The sequence below is a fragment of the Heterodontus francisci genome, chromosome 4 (assembly GCF_036365525.1).
Source record: "Heterodontus francisci isolate sHetFra1 chromosome 4, sHetFra1.hap1, whole genome shotgun sequence".
NCBI lineage: Eukaryota > Metazoa > Chordata > Chondrichthyes > Heterodontiformes > Heterodontidae > Heterodontus > Heterodontus francisci.
In genome coordinates, this window is record NC_090374.1 from 124,301,657 (window position 1) to 124,319,821 (window position 18,165).

At 42.3% G+C, this 18,165-nt stretch overlaps 1 protein-coding gene across 1 annotated transcript in view; it reads right to left on the reverse strand.

The window, feature by feature from the left end:
- The window catches only part of LOC137369233 (hippocampus abundant transcript 1 protein-like), a 143,168-nt gene that overhangs the window by 72,778 nt on the left and 52,225 nt on the right, over nt 1–18,165 (reverse strand). The window contains exon 3 of the mRNA XM_068030110.1: nt 9,443–9,505. Within this exon, the coding sequence (XP_067886211.1) occupies nt 9,443–9,505 (63 nt within the window). The remainder of the gene's footprint in view (nt 1–9,442; nt 9,506–18,165) is intronic.

Sequence of the window (18,165 nt, forward strand, 5' to 3'; positions counted from 1 at the left end):
CCTTGTATGCGATGGAGTTTCAAGTGCTCATCTAAATACTTCTTAAATGTTGTGAGGGTTCCTGCCTCTACCACCCCTACAGGCAGTGTGTTCCAGATTCCAACCACCCTCTGGGTGAAAACATTTTTCCTCAAATCCCCCCTAAACCTCCTGCCCCTTACCTTAAATCTATGTCCCCCTGGTTATTGACATCTCCGCTAAGGGAAAATGTTTCTTCCCCTCTACCCTATCTATGCCCCTCATAATTTTGTATACTTCAATCAGGTCCCCCCTCAGCCTTCTCTGCTTCAAGGAAAACAACCCTTGCCTATCCAGTCTCTCTTCATAGCTGAAATGCTCCAGCCCAGGCAACAACCTGGTGAATCTCCTCTGCACCCTCTCCAGTGCAATCACATCCTTCCTATAGTGTTGTCATGGTCCTGTATTTTTTTTCTCTCCGGGAATATGCAGTGTACCTTTAAGGCTTTTGCAAAGGATCAGTACTGCTTTAAGACCCAGCAGGCCTCCGAGTTACCGGAAGGTGCATTTTTGTTGCCTTGGAGACTGCGATTCAAAGGGTGCATTCTCATTACCACAGATACAGCCACTTCAATTGAGCATCATGCAAAACATTTGTTACAATTCAATTTTGAACTGGCTTTTAGATGAAGACAGTCTGTTTATAACAGAGAGCACAGACAGCCAGCTAGTGTTAGCACCTGAAAAAAAAAAGAGATCTTAGCCATTTAAACTGAAGGAAGAGAATTTTGTCTGTTTAATTATTATCTCAAAATTTTTTAATACTCAAGCCAGAACAGAGATCTCAGATAGTTTAAACTGAAGGAAGGGAAGTTAGACTGTGACAATCTTTTATCACTCAAAAACGCTAAAGTCAGATTGATTCATTTAAAAAGTGTTTGCAAGTTGTTAATTGTTGAAATCCATTGCTGGAAGGAAAACATCACTTACTGCTGGAATTAGACTACGGACTGTTCTACTGTGGAAGAACCTTTTTTCCCTATCAGACGGCTGTGAGGACTTCAAGCAACATTGAACTGTAAATTTTCAAAGTCTCTAATTTTTGCTATTTTAACTGTTGTTTATATCTTCATAGTGTTTAGGAATTTAGTTTTTCTAACTAAACAGTTAATTTGTTGATTTAAAGACACCTGGCTTGGTTAGTCTCATTCGGGGGTTAATAGATAGTAAAATTTGGCTGGGTCTTTCTTTAATTTGGAAAATTTAATATGATATGTTAATTCAATCCCGTCCCTCCACAGATTGCCTAACAGTGCATGTCTCCCACCACAATCAGAATCGTATGTTTTGATTGGGGGGCTTTGACTGGAGCGGTCGGTCATAACAGTGTGGCAACCAGAACTGTGCACAGTACTCCAGCTGTGGCCTAACTAGCATTTTATACAGCTCCATCACAACCTCCCTGCTCTTATATTCTATGCCTCAGCTAATAAAGGCAAGTATCCAATAGGCCTTCCTAACCACCTTATCTACCTGTGCTGCTGCCTTCAGTGATCTATGGACAAGTACACCAAGTTCCCTCTGACCTTGTGTACTTCCTATGGTCCTACCATCCATTGTATATTCCCTTGCCTTGTTAGTCCTCCCAAAATGCATCACCTCACACTTCTCAGGATTAAATTCTATTTGCCACTGCTCTGCCCATCTCATCAGCCCATCTATAACTTCCTGTAATCTAAGGCTATCCTCCTCACTATTTACGACACAATTTTCGTGTCATCTGCGAACTTACTGATCATACCTCCTATATGCACGTCTAAATCATTAATGTACACTACAAACAGCAAGGGTCCCAGCACTGATCCCTGAGGTACGCCACTGGCTTTCAATCACAAAAACATGACTGAAGATATATCTTATCTGAATATGTATGATCAATTACCCACTGGAAATCAGAGTAGTGACACATTCATTATGGACCTGTTATTGAACCAGTGAAGATCGTTCTACAGATATATACATTCAATCTGTTTGAATGCTCTGCACATTCATGGAAATCTCTATAAAAGTTGATAATTTTAAGAGGAAATGACTCCTCTTCGCATTCCTTTTTCCCAGTACTTTACAACTAAAAGGAAACGCAAAGCTTCTTAAAAAAAATTAATACATGCAAGAATCACAGTGCAAAATCCAAAGCGATCAATATGCCAGATCTAACGGTCACCCAAGTTCAGAACACAGCTGTACTAATCAAGAATTTTTCGTGCTAAAAAGACATGATGCAACAGAAATGATTAAGTCAATTGTTATGTTGTATTTGGGAATTGGCCTGCTCAACTTCAAATGTAATTGTCATCCATTACTGAATAGACCTTCCATCCTTTAAAAAGCTAATTACTGAACACTCAGAATTCCTGATTCCAAATGCCAGTTAGTGCTATCATTAAGCAAACATGCATTACCATAAGTCGCTTATGGGAGTTGTATATCCCAACAATTTGAAGATTCCCATAATACATTTCATAAAGGCAGCAATAAAAGGTAAAAAAAAAGTCAAATTGAAACTTCTAACAAGTATATTAGCTTATGGTACCTAGATGAAATGAATTGGGAAAACATTCTAAATTTAATCACTTTAGGCAATTAAAAATTCCAGAGCCGTAAAATGGAGTGTACGTGTATTAAACATATAGGACAAATATTTATTGCACTTTGTAAGACATTTTCTCATTTAAGAGATAGGTTTTCACAAGATGTGCCAGAGTTCATCAGGGAGCCGTCATCTCATTTTGTTTTGCATAGGCTGTATCGCAAGAAGTATGATATGTATGCAAGCTGCCTTTTACAGACTATCAAAAAATGTGTGGATTTCTGCAAGCTCGTCTGAACATGTAACATACATTCTCAAAGCTATTGATAAAAATCAACCAACTGCACTGATGTTTGATGCCTACCAATTAGATTAATTTCAACCTGTTGCATTGTTTCAGTTTTGTGTGCCTAACCCATAGACTTGAAAGTGCCTTTTTTGATCAATCTGCAAAGAACTGGCTAACAGAACAAAATAGTTTATATGACAGTGATAATCCTTGCCAACTACAAAGACTAGCATAGCAGCATGCCGTTCCAGAAAATGTACGATATCGGAATGCAGAATTTCGTCATGATGATTTGTTTTTTTTTTGCCTCGAGTTCTTAAAGCAGAAACTGTCAGTACAATGGACCTTCCACCAGTTGCATTGCAAGGCAGCCTCCACAGCACCATACAATGTTAAATATACAAAGTGATTCCTGACAACGCAGCCAGCTGCGGATGTCATTAGACCGTGCCAAGCTGCGCACATGCGCAAATGGGCTCCTGCTCTGCGCGCGTGTGCAGTGTTCCACATTGCCAGGACTGGTTGGCGCATGCGCAGATGACGTCATCACGTAACGCGGGGAAGCGAGGAGAGCACATCCGCCTGGTCACTGACTGCAAGCCGCTCGCTCCCCGCTTCTGCCCCCCACCCCCCCCCCACCCGCTGCTCACTCCACATTCCCACCCTGCCCGCTCGCTCCCCACTTGCCCCCACCCCACCCGCTCTCTCTCCGCTTCCCCCGCCCGCTCTCTCCCCACTATGGGTTTACGTTGCCTTGCTGTGATTAATTGAGCAGCACCATCTTTAGTTCTGGCAGCTGCCTGAATGTCGCAGACTGTGTCGTTTTCGTGGAACAGGCTACGTTTGCTCATGTGCCAGTACAGCGCCAGCAAATGCAGCCTTAAACATATGTCAGGCAAACCCCCACCTGCCAAGACTGAGGCACACATGATTTCACCCTGACTGGAAAGACATTTGCATAGTAACAGACAGTGTTGCAACAATGGGGACCCAGTCATTGCTTCCCTAATACAAAGTCGTCGTCAGACCAGTTTTGGTCACATGACTGATTGATGCAGGTTTTGAATTTGAACCACCAACAGAGGATTTGATCTCACAAAGCCTTGTCCTACCGGTTGGAACAGAACCTCCTCTCCAGTCCTGCCTGCCTCCATCTCGTTCCCACGGAACTGAATCTTGTTAAAACACGTGAACCTCAAAGAGAGAAAAGTCTCCTACGTGAACAAGGTTGAAGAAGAACACTAGGCCCCGACGAACAGCAAGACTACCTACAATCAAGTGAGCTCAAAGCACAGTAAAAAAACACCATTAGAGACTGCCTCAAAGCTTTCACCTTATAACTTCTCTTTTCCGTCCCTATCTGCATGCATATATTGCGTGTGCATGCTGGAGTGGGCACGTAATATATCCGTAGGCGTCAACCGTATTAGAGTTTGTCTAAATTTTAATAAATTTCACTTTTCTCCTTTAAACCTGAGAAAACCTGGTGTGTTGGTTTCTTTGCCTTATAATTGGAAAGTCGTGAACAAGGATTCACAAAGGGGGAACTCAAAACACTGTTTAAAAAATAATACCCTGTTACAATAAGACCAGGTGAAGATAGTGACAGACATCTTTCACACCTGTTCGTAACACATAACAGGCACAACAATGTTAAAATACTTCAGTCTAGTTATGTTTTAGACAATGGATCACCCCCAATAATGGGAGGGTGGGTGAACTGGAGGTGGGTGGGGGAAGATTCATACAGGGCAGCAAACAACAAAGTATCTTAGAATCTTGTAAGACACAACAACAAACAGAACCGGGTCATAGAATCATAGAATGGTTGCAGCACAGGAGACGGCCATTCGACCCATCATGACTATGCCAGATCACTGGAAAAGCAACTCAGCTAGTCCCATTCCCATGTCCCTTTTTTCCTCGTCAGGTACTTATCCAATTCCCTTTTGAAAGTTCTGATTGTATCTGCTGCAACCACACTCAGTTAGCGCATTCCAGATCCTGACCACTTGCTGGTCAGCCTCATTCTCAAGCAACTTTGTTTACCCTGTCACCAACAGAATAGTCTGGTGAATCCATCGCATTAGTTGGCTATCAGCAGCACGTTTTACTTTACATTTTAGCACTGACATCTAGGCTGTGCCAGCAAAATTGTAAACTAAATGGGTAATTAGTTGTGCTATCATGGGAGATGCAGAGTGGGTTGTAATGATAGAAGCCTTACACCGGGTTAACTGGATAGTTGTTTAGTCAGAAAACACATGCAACACAAAGGAACCTGAAATCATGTTAGAATAGATTTGCAAGTGCATGAACAAAATATAGATCAAATTCAGAAGTTAGCAATTGGGAGTTTCTGATGATTTCAATAAAGTTAATACAATAGATCAACTGCAGAGATATAGTGAGTAGAGTTATGATAAAAAAGGACACACTAATTTTCTTACAAAATATTCAGCCAAATAGATTAACATTTGTCATAAAATGCTTCCAGAAACACAAGGCAAAAATAATTTAAAACTCTCCATGCAAGCAAAATGCAATGCACTCCTGCATTGTAACATTCCATGGAACAGCGTCCTCATATGCCAACCTTCCTTCTTAAATTCTTGCACTATTTTTAAAAATCTAAACTTTTAGTAACCAAGAAGCAAATTGGAACTAGACCTCTGGTGTATCATGTACTTCCGTAGATGTCACACACATTTCAATAAAACAAGAAGAGCCAAGTGCAGTAAGGAATTGCAACAACTCATGTAGAGGGGCTCAGGCAGAAATCACAAGTATTATTGGACCTTGCCTGGAAAAGATCTAAGCTCAGACACATCTTTTGGCTTTGGAGAATTGACTATTGTCTCCTCTTTCACTGGCTGTAGTCCTTTTTCATTGATTTTCAAGCTAAGGAACACTACCTCAGATTGCATAAAGGCGCACTTGCTCTTTTTCAACTTCACATTGTGCTCATTGAGCCTTTTTAACACTTCATCCAACACATGAAGATTCTCTTCCTCTGTTGCAGTCGCGATCAGCACATCATCCTGATTACACAAGGAACGTGGTACTGCTTGCAAACTCTTATCCATTGTAACTTAGAAGATTTTTGGAGAAGACTTCATGCCATAGGGCAGCTTCGTGCAGGAGTAGAATCCCAAGTGCGTTTATCATAAGGTTCTGCTGACTCTCTCGATCCACTCTGTGGATCCAACTTCGTAAATGGCTTGGATCCCACTAATTCCGCATACAAATCTTGAGAGGTCAATAACGGATACTGCTCACCATCTACTATCTGGTTGATTGCGACTTTTCAATCCCCGCATAGTCTCATGGTTTTGTCTGACTTGGGCACTGCTATAATGGAGGTACTCCAATCACTGATCAGTTTTCACTAGCACAACATTCCCTTCTAGCTTCTTTAGTTTCTCTTCAACTTGGGTTTTGGGAGCATAAGGAACCAACCTAGTCTTGCAACATACTGGTTTTACATCAGGCTTAATTCAGATATGTGCTTTCACAGCAATTTACTTTCATAGTTATCCTCGAAAATGTTCCTGTAACTATTCAATAGCTGATCATGCTTCTTGGTCATCTCAACTTAGAAAACATGCTTCCAGTCTAACTTGAGCTTACGAAGCCAGACTTTTCCTATTAACACTGGTATGTCGACATATCTCACTACAAAAATGGGTAGCAGATTGGCTAGCTAACAGGAAACAAAGTAGGTATAAATGGGTCATTTTCTGGTTGGCAAGATATAATCAGTGGTGTGCCCTCAACTTTTACAATTTGTATAAATGACTTGGGTGAAGGGACCAAAGGCATGGTTGCTAACTTTGCTGATTACACAAAGATAGGTAGGAAAGTAAGTTGTGAAGAGGACATAAGGAGGCTACAAAGGGATACAGGTAGGTTAAATGAATGGGCAAAGATCTGGCAAATGGAATATAAAGTGGGAAAATGTGAAATTGCCCATTTTGGCAGGAAGAATAAAAAAAGCATTTTATTTAAAGGGTGAGAGATTGCAGAGCTCCGAGATGCAGACGGATCGGAGTGTCCCAGTGCATGAATCGCAAAAGGTTAATATGCAGGTACAGCAAGTAATTAGGAAAGCTAATAGAATGCTATCATTTATTGTGAGGGGAATTGAATACAAAAGTAGGGAGGTTATGCTTCAGCTATACAGGCATTGGTGAGACCACATTTGGAGTAGTGTGTGCAGTATTGGTCTCCTTATTTAAGGAAAGATGTAAATGCATTGGAAGCAGTTCAGGGAAGGTTTACCAGACTAATACCTGGAATGGGTGGGTTGTCTTATGAGGAAAGGCTGGACAGGCTAGGCTTGTATCCATTGGAGTTTAGAAGAGTAAGAGGCAACTTGATTGAAACATACAAGATTCTGAGGGGTCTTGACAGGGTGGATATGGAAAGGATGCTTCCTCTTGTGGGAGAAACTCTGAGGATCGTCAGTCTTTGGAATTCTACTCCTCAAAAGGCAGTGGAAGCAGAGTCTTTGAATACTTTTAAGGCAGTGGTAGATAGATTCTTGATAAGCAAAGGGATGAAAGGTTATTGGGGGTAATTGGGAATGTGGAGTTGAGATTACAATCAGATCAGCTATAATCTTATTGAATGGAAGAGCAGGCTCAAGTGGCCTACTCCTACTTCTAATTCGTATGTTTGTACGGGTGACTTGAGCTAATTGCCTTTATATTGGTCATTGCACTCCATCCGTCCAAACATTTCTAACACATCAGCAGAGTAGGTTTCCAATTGAACAGTGCTTTCAATTAGAGGTACATCACTGAATTTGCTTTCTCACGTGTCTCAACTCATGATGGAGCAATCTGCAGCCATATCAATGCGTATGTTGATGTACAGTTGATTTAAGAACACATCTGTACAAAATCCTCTGTCATTTGACGGATTGCTAGTGGCATAAATGCTGTATAACCCAACAGCGCCTCTTCACTTAAGCACTCTGCCTTTACTTCAAGATTGCGAATTCCGCCCTTGTTACAACACTGTTTCCCATTACTAGAAAGAGTTCTCTTTCCTGCTTTGGACTTCACTCCGCAAGCAGTTGCAATATGGCCTATCTTTTGGCAATTAAAGCATTCGCCATTTTTGTACCGACATGCCAGTGCCGTGTGGCTGCCATTTCAACGATAACAAGTCATTAAACTTAACGGCACTCTTCTGATCAAGTCTCCCCGCTTTAGACTTGACAGAAGCTGTAACTAGTCACTTGCATAGGATGAAATTCCTGAGCATTCTTTGATGCCATCTCATGGTAGAAGCAATCTTACACAATAGCTCAAATGCAAGATTGTGTGTGTTTAAGTAACTTTGACTGGATTCTCATCCACCAACCCACACATGAATCAGTCTCATAATGTACAGGTTGCAATGTAATGATAAATTCTTCTGTGCCACAGTTCGCTACTTCTCTGATTTCTGGTTCTAAATCTGTAGCTTTACACTATCTCTAGTGGCTTAGGAGTAAAATGTTCCTCCAACTTGGAGATGATTATTTTAAATGGCAAAGCTTTTGCCTTGTTGGGAGCAAGAAGGTTCGTTAGCATGCCGCACTCTTCCGGGCCAATCTCAGTTAGCAAAATTGCTTCCCCGAGCTCAGGAATTTCCTTATACCGAGTCTGGGCCTCTTCATTTTCACCTTCCGAGTTCGAATATATTATTAGCTCTGAAGAACATGTATGTACATCATGAGTCAACGTATGAACTGAACGGCTCTCAAGCTCTAACACACATTCCTAGCCTTCTGATGTATTCCATGGGTGCAGTCATTTTATCCTGCTTTCAAATGCAACAATGACACACTAAACACTTTACTGTGGCTGTCTGTTAACAATGATACAGAAGCTGTCAGCCTAATCAGAACAAACTTACCAAAGCTAGCCTTGTTGAACCAAATGAATGCTAGGACCCTGCAGAATCCATTTAACTGAGTGCAGCCACACGTCAGAAACAACAAGGCTCAACCCAATCTAGATGAAAATCTTGACCATCCTAGCAGGTAGGTCACTGGGAGCTAGCTTATTTTGTTCATCATGGTCTCTACTGCCTTTGCTGAAAACATTTTTTTTTTTTTACTTTACTCCCATTTTGTAACCAAAATCTTTATATATTGGGAGGAACTTGTAAAGAAAGACATTCACCAAGGCGGCCAGATTTCATGTTTAATGATACCATCACGCACTGGGTATGTTCAGGACATAGACATTACAATACCACTCACAAGAGACTGCAGCATAACTTCCGCTGCTCACCGTTCACCTTTAAAATGTGCATTGTGCTCATTCTGCATACTCATTTCCTAAATTATACTAAATTTACTGAAACAAAATACTTGAAGAAAGCAAATTTTTTCTTTAAGCTCAACAAAAATAATTTCACAACAGTTAAATGCATGATGTGCAACATCAGAATGAAATTTCAGCTGCAATGACCATGACAGCAATCTTCAAAGCTCTGATACTGCAACCTCACATGCAATCTACATCTCTACTCATCTCTATTCCTATGAACGGATATCAAATTTAATTCTCTCTGCTAATCCGGAAACTGAATTGCAGATATATTCTTACCTTAACACCCTGAATAAGGCCATTCATTAAAAATGTATGTTTGGGAAAGGTTTCGTGTAGAACCTATCAAGAAAGAGAATAAAAATATTAGATATATAATCGACAAAATCTAGTTAATACTTAGATTTACAGAAAATAGATTCAGTATCAACAATCTCATTATGAGCAAGCTAAAATGAACTAAGCAAAGTTTTCAAGCTGTAATTTAATTTGGCAGCAGCCATGTCTGTATTGCGATATATGCAAATGCTACATTAGTTACCCAGAGAAATTTTATCCATGTCAGTTGCAACAATCCCTCTAATTTTGTTCTGGACAGCGCAGTTGAGTTATCGACGGATGTAGCCCCTTTAAATTTTTTGCACACGAGTGGTAATTAAAAAGGGTCTGACTTGTGCACAGCGACTTTCAGGTTGCTGTGCAGCTGCTCGGTTTACAGGGAACATTGGTCAATAGTGAAGACCAGGAAGCCAGTGTACTGAAACAGGTTTTCGTTCAGAGTGCACAAATGTCACAAGGTGGTAAACAAAGGTTATGTTTTATTTCATACCAACACTGAGCCAGCATGGTAAATAACTTTAAGAATATAATCTGTGTTTTCACAACCTTCCCTATTTCCCAGTAATGGGCACATTAATGAGCAAACTGAACTGGTGCAGCCAAAAAAAAAAATACCATGGCTACAAGGGCAGGTCAGAGGCTGAAAATTCTCCACCTCCTGACTCACCAAAGCCTGTCCACCATCTACAAGTCAAGAATGTGATGGGATACTCTCCACTGGCCTGGATGAGTGCGGCTCCAACAACACTCAGGAAGCTGGACATCATCAGGGACAAAGCAGCCCATTGGATTGGCACCCCATCCACCACCTTTCATATTCACTCCCTCCACCAGCGACGCACAGTGGCAGCAGTATGCACCATCTACAAGATGCGCTGCAGCACTCAACGCCTCCTTCAACAGCACCTTCCAAGTCCGCGACCACTTCCACCTGGAAGGACAAGGACAGCAGTCGCATAGGAACACCAGCTGCAAGTTCCCCTCCAAGCCACACACAACCCCGACTTGGAAATACATCACCGTTCCTTCGCTGTCGCTGGATCAAAATCAGAGAGTCCGAGAGTTCGACAGCACAGAAACAGGCCCTTCGGCCCAACGCGCTTGCTCCAACCATCAAGTATCCATCCAATCTAATCCCATTTTCCAGCACTTGGCCCTTAGCCTTGTATGCTTATGGTATTTCAAGTGCCCATCTAAATACTTCTTAAATGTTGCGGGTTCCTGCTTCTACCACCCCTTCAGGCAGTGAACACACTGGATTCCAACCACCCTCTGGGTGAAAACATTTTTCCTCAACTCCCCTCTAAACCTCCTGCCCCTTACCTTAAATCTATGCCCCCTGGTTATTGACATCTCCGCTAAGGGAAAAAGTTTCTTCCTATCTATCCCATCAATGCCCCACAATTTTGTATACCTCAATCAGGTCCCCCCTCAGCCTTCTCTGCTCCAAGGAAAACAACCCCAGCCTATCTAGTCTCTCTTCATAACTGAAATGCACCAGCCCAGGCAACATCCTGGTGAATCTCCTCTGCACCCTCTCCAGTGCAATCACATCCTTCCTATAATGTGGTGACCAGAACTGTACACAGTACTCCAGCTGTGGCCTAACCAGCATTTTATACAGCTCTAACATAATCTCCCTGCTCTTATATTCTATGCCTCGGCTAATAAAGGCAAGTATTCTGTATGCCTTCCTAATCACCTTATCTACCTGTGCTGCTGCCTTCAGTGATTCAGTGATCTATAGACAAGCACCCCAAGGTCCCTCTGACCCTCTCTACTCCTAGGGTCCTACCATCCATTGTATATTCCCTTGCCATGTTAGTCGTCCCAAAGTGCATCACCTTACACTTCTCAGGATTAAATTCCATCTACCAGTGCTCCACCAATCTTACCAGCCCAACTATATCGTCCTGTAATTGAAGACTTTCCTCCTTACTATTTACGACACCACCAATTTTCGTGGCGTCTGCGAACTTACTGATCATACCTCCTATATTCACGTCTAAATCATTAATGTACACTACAAACAGCAAGGCTCCCAGCGCCGATCCCTGGGGTACCCCACTGGTCACAGGCCTCCATTGACAAAAGCAACCATCGACCATCACCCTCTGCCTCTTCCACTAAGCCAATTTTGGATCCAATTTGCCAAATTACCCTAGAGCCCATGGGCTTTTACTTTCTTAACCAATCTCCCATGCGGGACGTTATCAAAAGCCTTACTGAAGTCCATGTAGACTATATCAACTGCTTTACCCTCATCTACACATCTTGTCACCTCCTCAAAAAATTCAATCAAATTTGTTAGACACAATCTCCCCCTGACAAAGCCATGCTGACTATCTCTGATTAATTCCTGTCTCAGAATTTTTTCCAATAATTTCCCTACCACTGATGTTAGACTCATTGGCCTATAAATTACCTGGTTTATCCCTGCAACCCTTCTTGAATAATGTTACCACATTTGCAGTCCTCCAGTCCTCTGGTACCTCTCCCGTGGCCAGAGAGGATTTGAAAATTTGTGTCAGAGCCCCTGCTATCTCCCCCTTGCCTCACATAACAGCCTGGGATACATCTCACCTGGGCCTGGGGATTTATTCACCTATAAGCCCGCTGATACAACTAATACTTCCACCTTTTCAATGCTAATTTGTTCATGTATATCACAATCCCCCCCTCCCTGACCGCTACACTAAATCATCCCTCTCCATAGTGAACACAGATGAAAAGTAATCATTCAAAACCGCACCTATGTCCTCCGGCTCCACACACAGATTGCATCTTTGATTCCTAAAATCCTGGAACTCCCCCCGCTAATAGCAATGTGGGTGTAACTACACCAGATGGACTGCAATGGTTCAAGAACACAGCTCACCACCACCTTTAAAGGCAATTAGGAATGGGCAACAAATGCTGACCTTGCCAGTGACACCCACATCCTATGAAGGAATTTAAAAAAAAACTTCTAAGTGGCATTAGACCATAATATACTGCTTACTGTAAGCAATTTAGTACAGGTGATTTTAGCAATCACCTCAAACCAAGTTGCTAGTCATCTGCTCCATGTAGCGAGGACACCATTGGAAAAAAAACCAAAATGCATCACCCATAATGAACTGGAAAAAAAACGCCAGCAATATGCAGAACATGGTAGTCCTCATCCCTTCAAGATCACTGAACTGGAGAAAGCATGAAGGGGCCTAAAATGTGGCAAAGCAATGGGAAATGAAAATATTACACCAGAATTCTTGAAACAACTTGGCCCCCGTGCTCGTGTCTGGCTGACTCAGTTCTACACAAGAATCATCAGCTCAAACTCACTCCCAAAGGTATGGCAAAAATCACTGCCATTCCAAAACCCAGATAAGATCTCACACTGGCTGCCAGCGATCGACAGTTTTCACTACTTTCTGCGTGCTTTAAGATCGGAGTGTCTTATCCTGCAACACACATCTCTGGAAGTAGAGACCATCCTTAATTCAATCAAGTTGGTTTCCGTAAGAGGCGCAGCATGTGATCAGGTTCTGGCACACATCACTTATATTGAAAATGGCTTCCAAAAGAACCTGAAGACAGGCATAGTGCTACTGGACCTCACACCTGCCTATGATACAATGTGGCACACTGGCCTGCTCCTAAAGCTGTCCAGAGTACTTCCAACCTGGGTCAGGACAGTTGTTGAAACACTCTTTCGCAACAGATGATTTAGAGTCCACCTTGGACAAGGGAGAAGTGCTTGGAGAAGACTGGCCAACGGACTACCACAGGGCTCAGTGCTAGCCCCAACGCTGTTCTAATATATATATATATATACACAATGACCCGCCAACAACCACGTCTCGCAAGTTCATCTATACAGATGACATCTGTTGTGCCACACAAGCTCCATCCTTCTGCACCCTGGACCAGATTCTTAACAAAGACAGTACAAAGTTAACTGACTATTGCAGCACATGACGTCTCACATTAGATATGGTTTTAGAGGGATTCAGTGTATTACACCTCCACAATGCCAGTGCCAAAAAAGACCTGCGTATCTACATGGATGGTCAGAGACTAAAGCGTGATCCCAACCCAACAATCTTGGGAGTGACTCTGGATAGGACTTTGTCCTTCTGGGAGCATTTGAAGAAAACAGCAGCAAAGGTCGAAACCGGAAACAACCGATTAACCAAACTTGCTGGATCTACATCCATGTGGCGCTGCGGCCACAACGCTCTGGACCTCAGCACGTGCCCCATCATACTCAGCAGCTGAGTACTGTGCGCCTGTCCGGTATAGGTCAGCACGCACACGCACACGCGCACGCACACGCGCGCGCACACGCGCGCACACGCGCGCACACGCGCGCGCACGCGCACGCACGCGCACGCACGCGCACGCACGCGCACGCACGCGCACGCACGCGCACGCACGCGCACGCACACGCACGCACACGCACGCACACGCACGCACACGCACGCACACGCACGCACACGCACGCACACGCACGCACACGCACGCACACGCACGCACACGCACGCACACGCACGCACACGCACGCACACGCACGCACACGCACACACACACACACACATTTTATTGATACTCAAATGAATGCAACAATGTACATCATAACTGGAACCCTCCGCTCAACGCTCAGCCCCTGGCTTCCTGTCCTCTCAAACATCACTCCCCCATATCCGCCGATTGACGAAAACCCACAAGCTGGTGGAAACCTTCCGTGCTGCACCTCACTTACCACTCCATAATGACATGTTCAATCCACCTACTGCCCACTTTCCATCTCGGCGCCCCATATGGAGCAACCTTCCTGAGCACGATCTACCAGCAGACATCCTTTGGGTCAAGGAATGGGAAACACGGGAAGTCACTAACAATTCCTTGTGAGAAACCCCCGTCTGTCGAATGGCAGGCTTTGAACGACCATGGAGAGAGTAGTCCTAGCTAAACAGGTTCAGGACAAGCCAGGGCCACTGTGCAGCCAACCTCCACTGCTGGGGACTCAGTACAAACCCCTTATGCATTTGTGGAGGGACACAAACAATGCTGCACATTACCGAGGAGCATCTCCTCTACAGACTAAGTGGTGGACTAATCATCTTAAACCCAGCAAATAAGGAGGCTATCACTTAGCTCCAGGGATTTGTATTCGCTAAATAAATAAAAATACTTTGCTAAACAACTCTATTCTGTCCGCAAGTGCGATCCTGACCCCTCCGTCCCTCCATCTATTCCCATTCCAGCCTCTGTTTGGGCTCCTACACTGTTGCAACCAAGCTCAGGAATAATATCTCCTTTTTCTCCAGGGCAATCTGCATTCTTCTGCTTAGAGCACTGACTTTAGTCATTCAGATCTTAGCTATATTCCTCTCTCTTGACCTGAAGACTCCACAACAGAACTATAGAGAGCTGTTTGATGATATAAAAGATGAGGTGATGAAAAAGAAATGCAAAAAAAGTGCAAATTGCTGGGATGGTGAAAACCTAGGAAAAAGGGCAAGAAAATGCTTTGGGTGAACACAGAAAGAACTGCTAATGCAGGAGGTTTAGAAAATTCTGGAAACAAAGCAAGTCCAGAAAAGATAAACAATAGCCTGACCATAGATTGCCATCACCAGAACTATATTCTGGCAAAAGATCTGCACCCAAATCATCACACCACCTCCTCTTTTTTTCTCCTCTCTAACCCACCTCCCCCACAATCTTGACAGATCCACCCCACATCCCCAGCACCAACGTAACTTTAAAGAGAGTGATTATCTGGTCAGTTATCTCATTGCTGTTTGTGGAACCTAGCTGTATGGAAATTGGTTGCTGTTTCCCTAAATTTCAGAGACTATACTTTAAAAGTACTGAATTGGCTGTGAAGCACTTTGAGTCATGAAAGATGCAGTAAAATTGCAAGTTCTTCCTTATGTTTCTTTAATTCCAGCACGTTCTGTTCCCACTCAAATGTTCCAGTGCACTATCAATAAAACATCACTAATTTTAATAGGTTTATTGCTGGGGAAATTGGCTTTGGTCCAGTTTATTTAATTGTCTGGACAAAATCACATCCGTTAAGTAGAATGAGAGATTATTGTAGTACCCCTAGTACCTCACTGTACACTAGTGTATTACTGCCATTTTCAACCATGACAATGATCAGTTAAAAAATTCCCTTACAGGTCAGCAGCTTGTGACACTATAGGCAACAAGTTCTCGTCATTGCTTTACCTCTTTCACAAGCTAAGACAGTCCATTCTGGTTTCCATAAGAACAATTTTGTTTCACTTTTGCCAAATCGTTACTTTGTTTCTTAAATGAATTGTGGTAAATGGTATTGATACTTTTTTAAAACTCAGATTAAAATAATACATATTTTATTTTTGCAAAGCAATGCTTGTTCATGTGTCTCAAGTTAAAACAAAGACAGAAGATCCTGTCTAACAGAAGGTTTAGAAAGTGTAGCACAAAAATGTTTAAAATTACTTAATTGAAAAGTTTGATGTGTCTTCTCTGATAGTGTTATTCTAACAAAGCTGTAATGAAATATAGCCAAATTACTGGGGTGATAATTCTGACCCAAGGCCTAGCTGGTGACAGGAAAAACAAATGGCAGTGGGCAGTGTCAACTAAACACCAGACTTACTAGTGAAAATTGGGGCAGGGGGAGAATGTAGAATGGAAGATAGTTAAGTGAAGCAACTCCACCTATCTACCACAAAAATACAACTGTTTGCTGTAAACTATGATAATCGACTCTCCACAAATGGTCAGCATTTTTGAATTCACATATCACTGAACATTTCTGAACACGTTTCAATCCAATTGCAGCTAATAATTAGACCAGGTGAAAATCATTTAATTCAAGGGATTAGTTACTCTTTTCAAAAATTGGTCAGTGAGGCAACCAGTCAATATATTTTAGGTGATGTTGCCCAGAAAACTGAGAACACTCCCCTGCTCTTTGAATAATGCCATGGGATCTTTTATAACTATCTGAATAGGCAGTTATGAACTCGAGTTAACGTCTCATCCGAAAAGATAACCACCGACAAAGGCAGAAATCCTCAGCGTCAATCCAGAAAAGATGCTCGAATCCTGCAGCAGTACTTGAACACAAGGCCTTCTGACTCAGAGCAAAAGTGCTACCAGTGAGCTATGTTAATGTTCATGATTTATTTATTTTTTTTTAAATTTTATTTTAGAGATACAGCACTGAAACAGGCCCTTCGGCCCACCGAGTCTGTGCCGACCAACAACCACCCATTTATACTAATCCTACAGTAATCCCATATTCCCTAACACCTACCTACACTAGGGGCAATTTACAATGGCCAATTTACCTATCACCTGCAAGTCTTTGGCTGTGGGAGGAAACCGGGAGCACCCGGCGAAAACCCACGGGGTCACAGGGAGAACTTGCAAACTCCACACAGGCAGTACCCAGAATCGAACCCGGGTCGCTGGAGCTGTGAGGCTGCGGTGCTAACCACTGCGCCACTGTATCTTAATTTATACCAAAAATGTCAGCATAGATATTAGATTAGCAATTCAATAACACAAATGTCAATTTAATGAAAGGAAACAAATTAGTAATTTAAAATAAATGGAGTAGATTTCAGCAGGTTATCAAAACAGAAACAGTATAAAAGAGAGCTACTGCTGCAGAATGAAATTTGTTGGAAGGTCTTTCAACTCAACTTCATGGAATGAGATGAGATCAATCCAACTGCTTTGTGCACATTGTTTTCTGAATTTACAGATATAACTGCAGGGAGTTAGGCCATTTCAAGCTACCTGCTGAAATACTACTAATACAAATATTATCAACGTTAGTTTTTTTCCCACTGTCAGTCTATTAATAGTTGTTAGAGTAGAGAGAGATTCCACTAATACAGCTAAGAATCACTGATTTGTGGCATGTATTGTCAAGGGATTAGTTACTCTTTTCAAAAACTATGGTATCACTATTTCTAATCAATTTATTACAATTTTAATCTAAAGTTCCTTTTTGCCAAGACTGCCATTTCTTTTATTTATTCATTCACAGGATGTGGGCGTTGCAGGCAAACCCAGCTTTTAGCTCATCGCTAGTTGTCACCACCACCTTCTTGAGGACAATTGAGTGACTGGTTAGGCCATTTCAGAAGCCTTTTAAGTTAACCATCTGCTACGGATCTGGAGTCAAATATAGGCCAAATTGGGTAAGGATGGCAGGTTTCCTTCCCTAAAGGACATTCGTGAACCAGATGAATTTCTTAGTCAGTCAATCTGGGAGTTGCATGGTTACCATTACTGGTACTAGCTTTTTACTCCAGATTTATTTAATTAACTGATCCTTAATTCTCCAATTGCTGTGGTGGAGTCTGAACTCACGTTTCCAGATTAGTCCAGGCCTCTGTATTACTGGTCCAGTAACATATCCACTATGCTACCATACCTAATCATACTACTACGAATATTAAAGTAAATACTCTAGACCAAACAAGCTTATGCTTGGGTATTTATGCAGAAAGGGTCAGGGAAGCCAGTTTTTTTTTAAATAAACAGACCTTTAAAAAGTTTCTTTACCATAATTTTTTCCAACTATGCCTCTGACACTTTCTGGAATATTTTTCTACATTAATGCACTATAAAATGCAGACTGTTGTTCTTACGCTATTTTCCTCCAC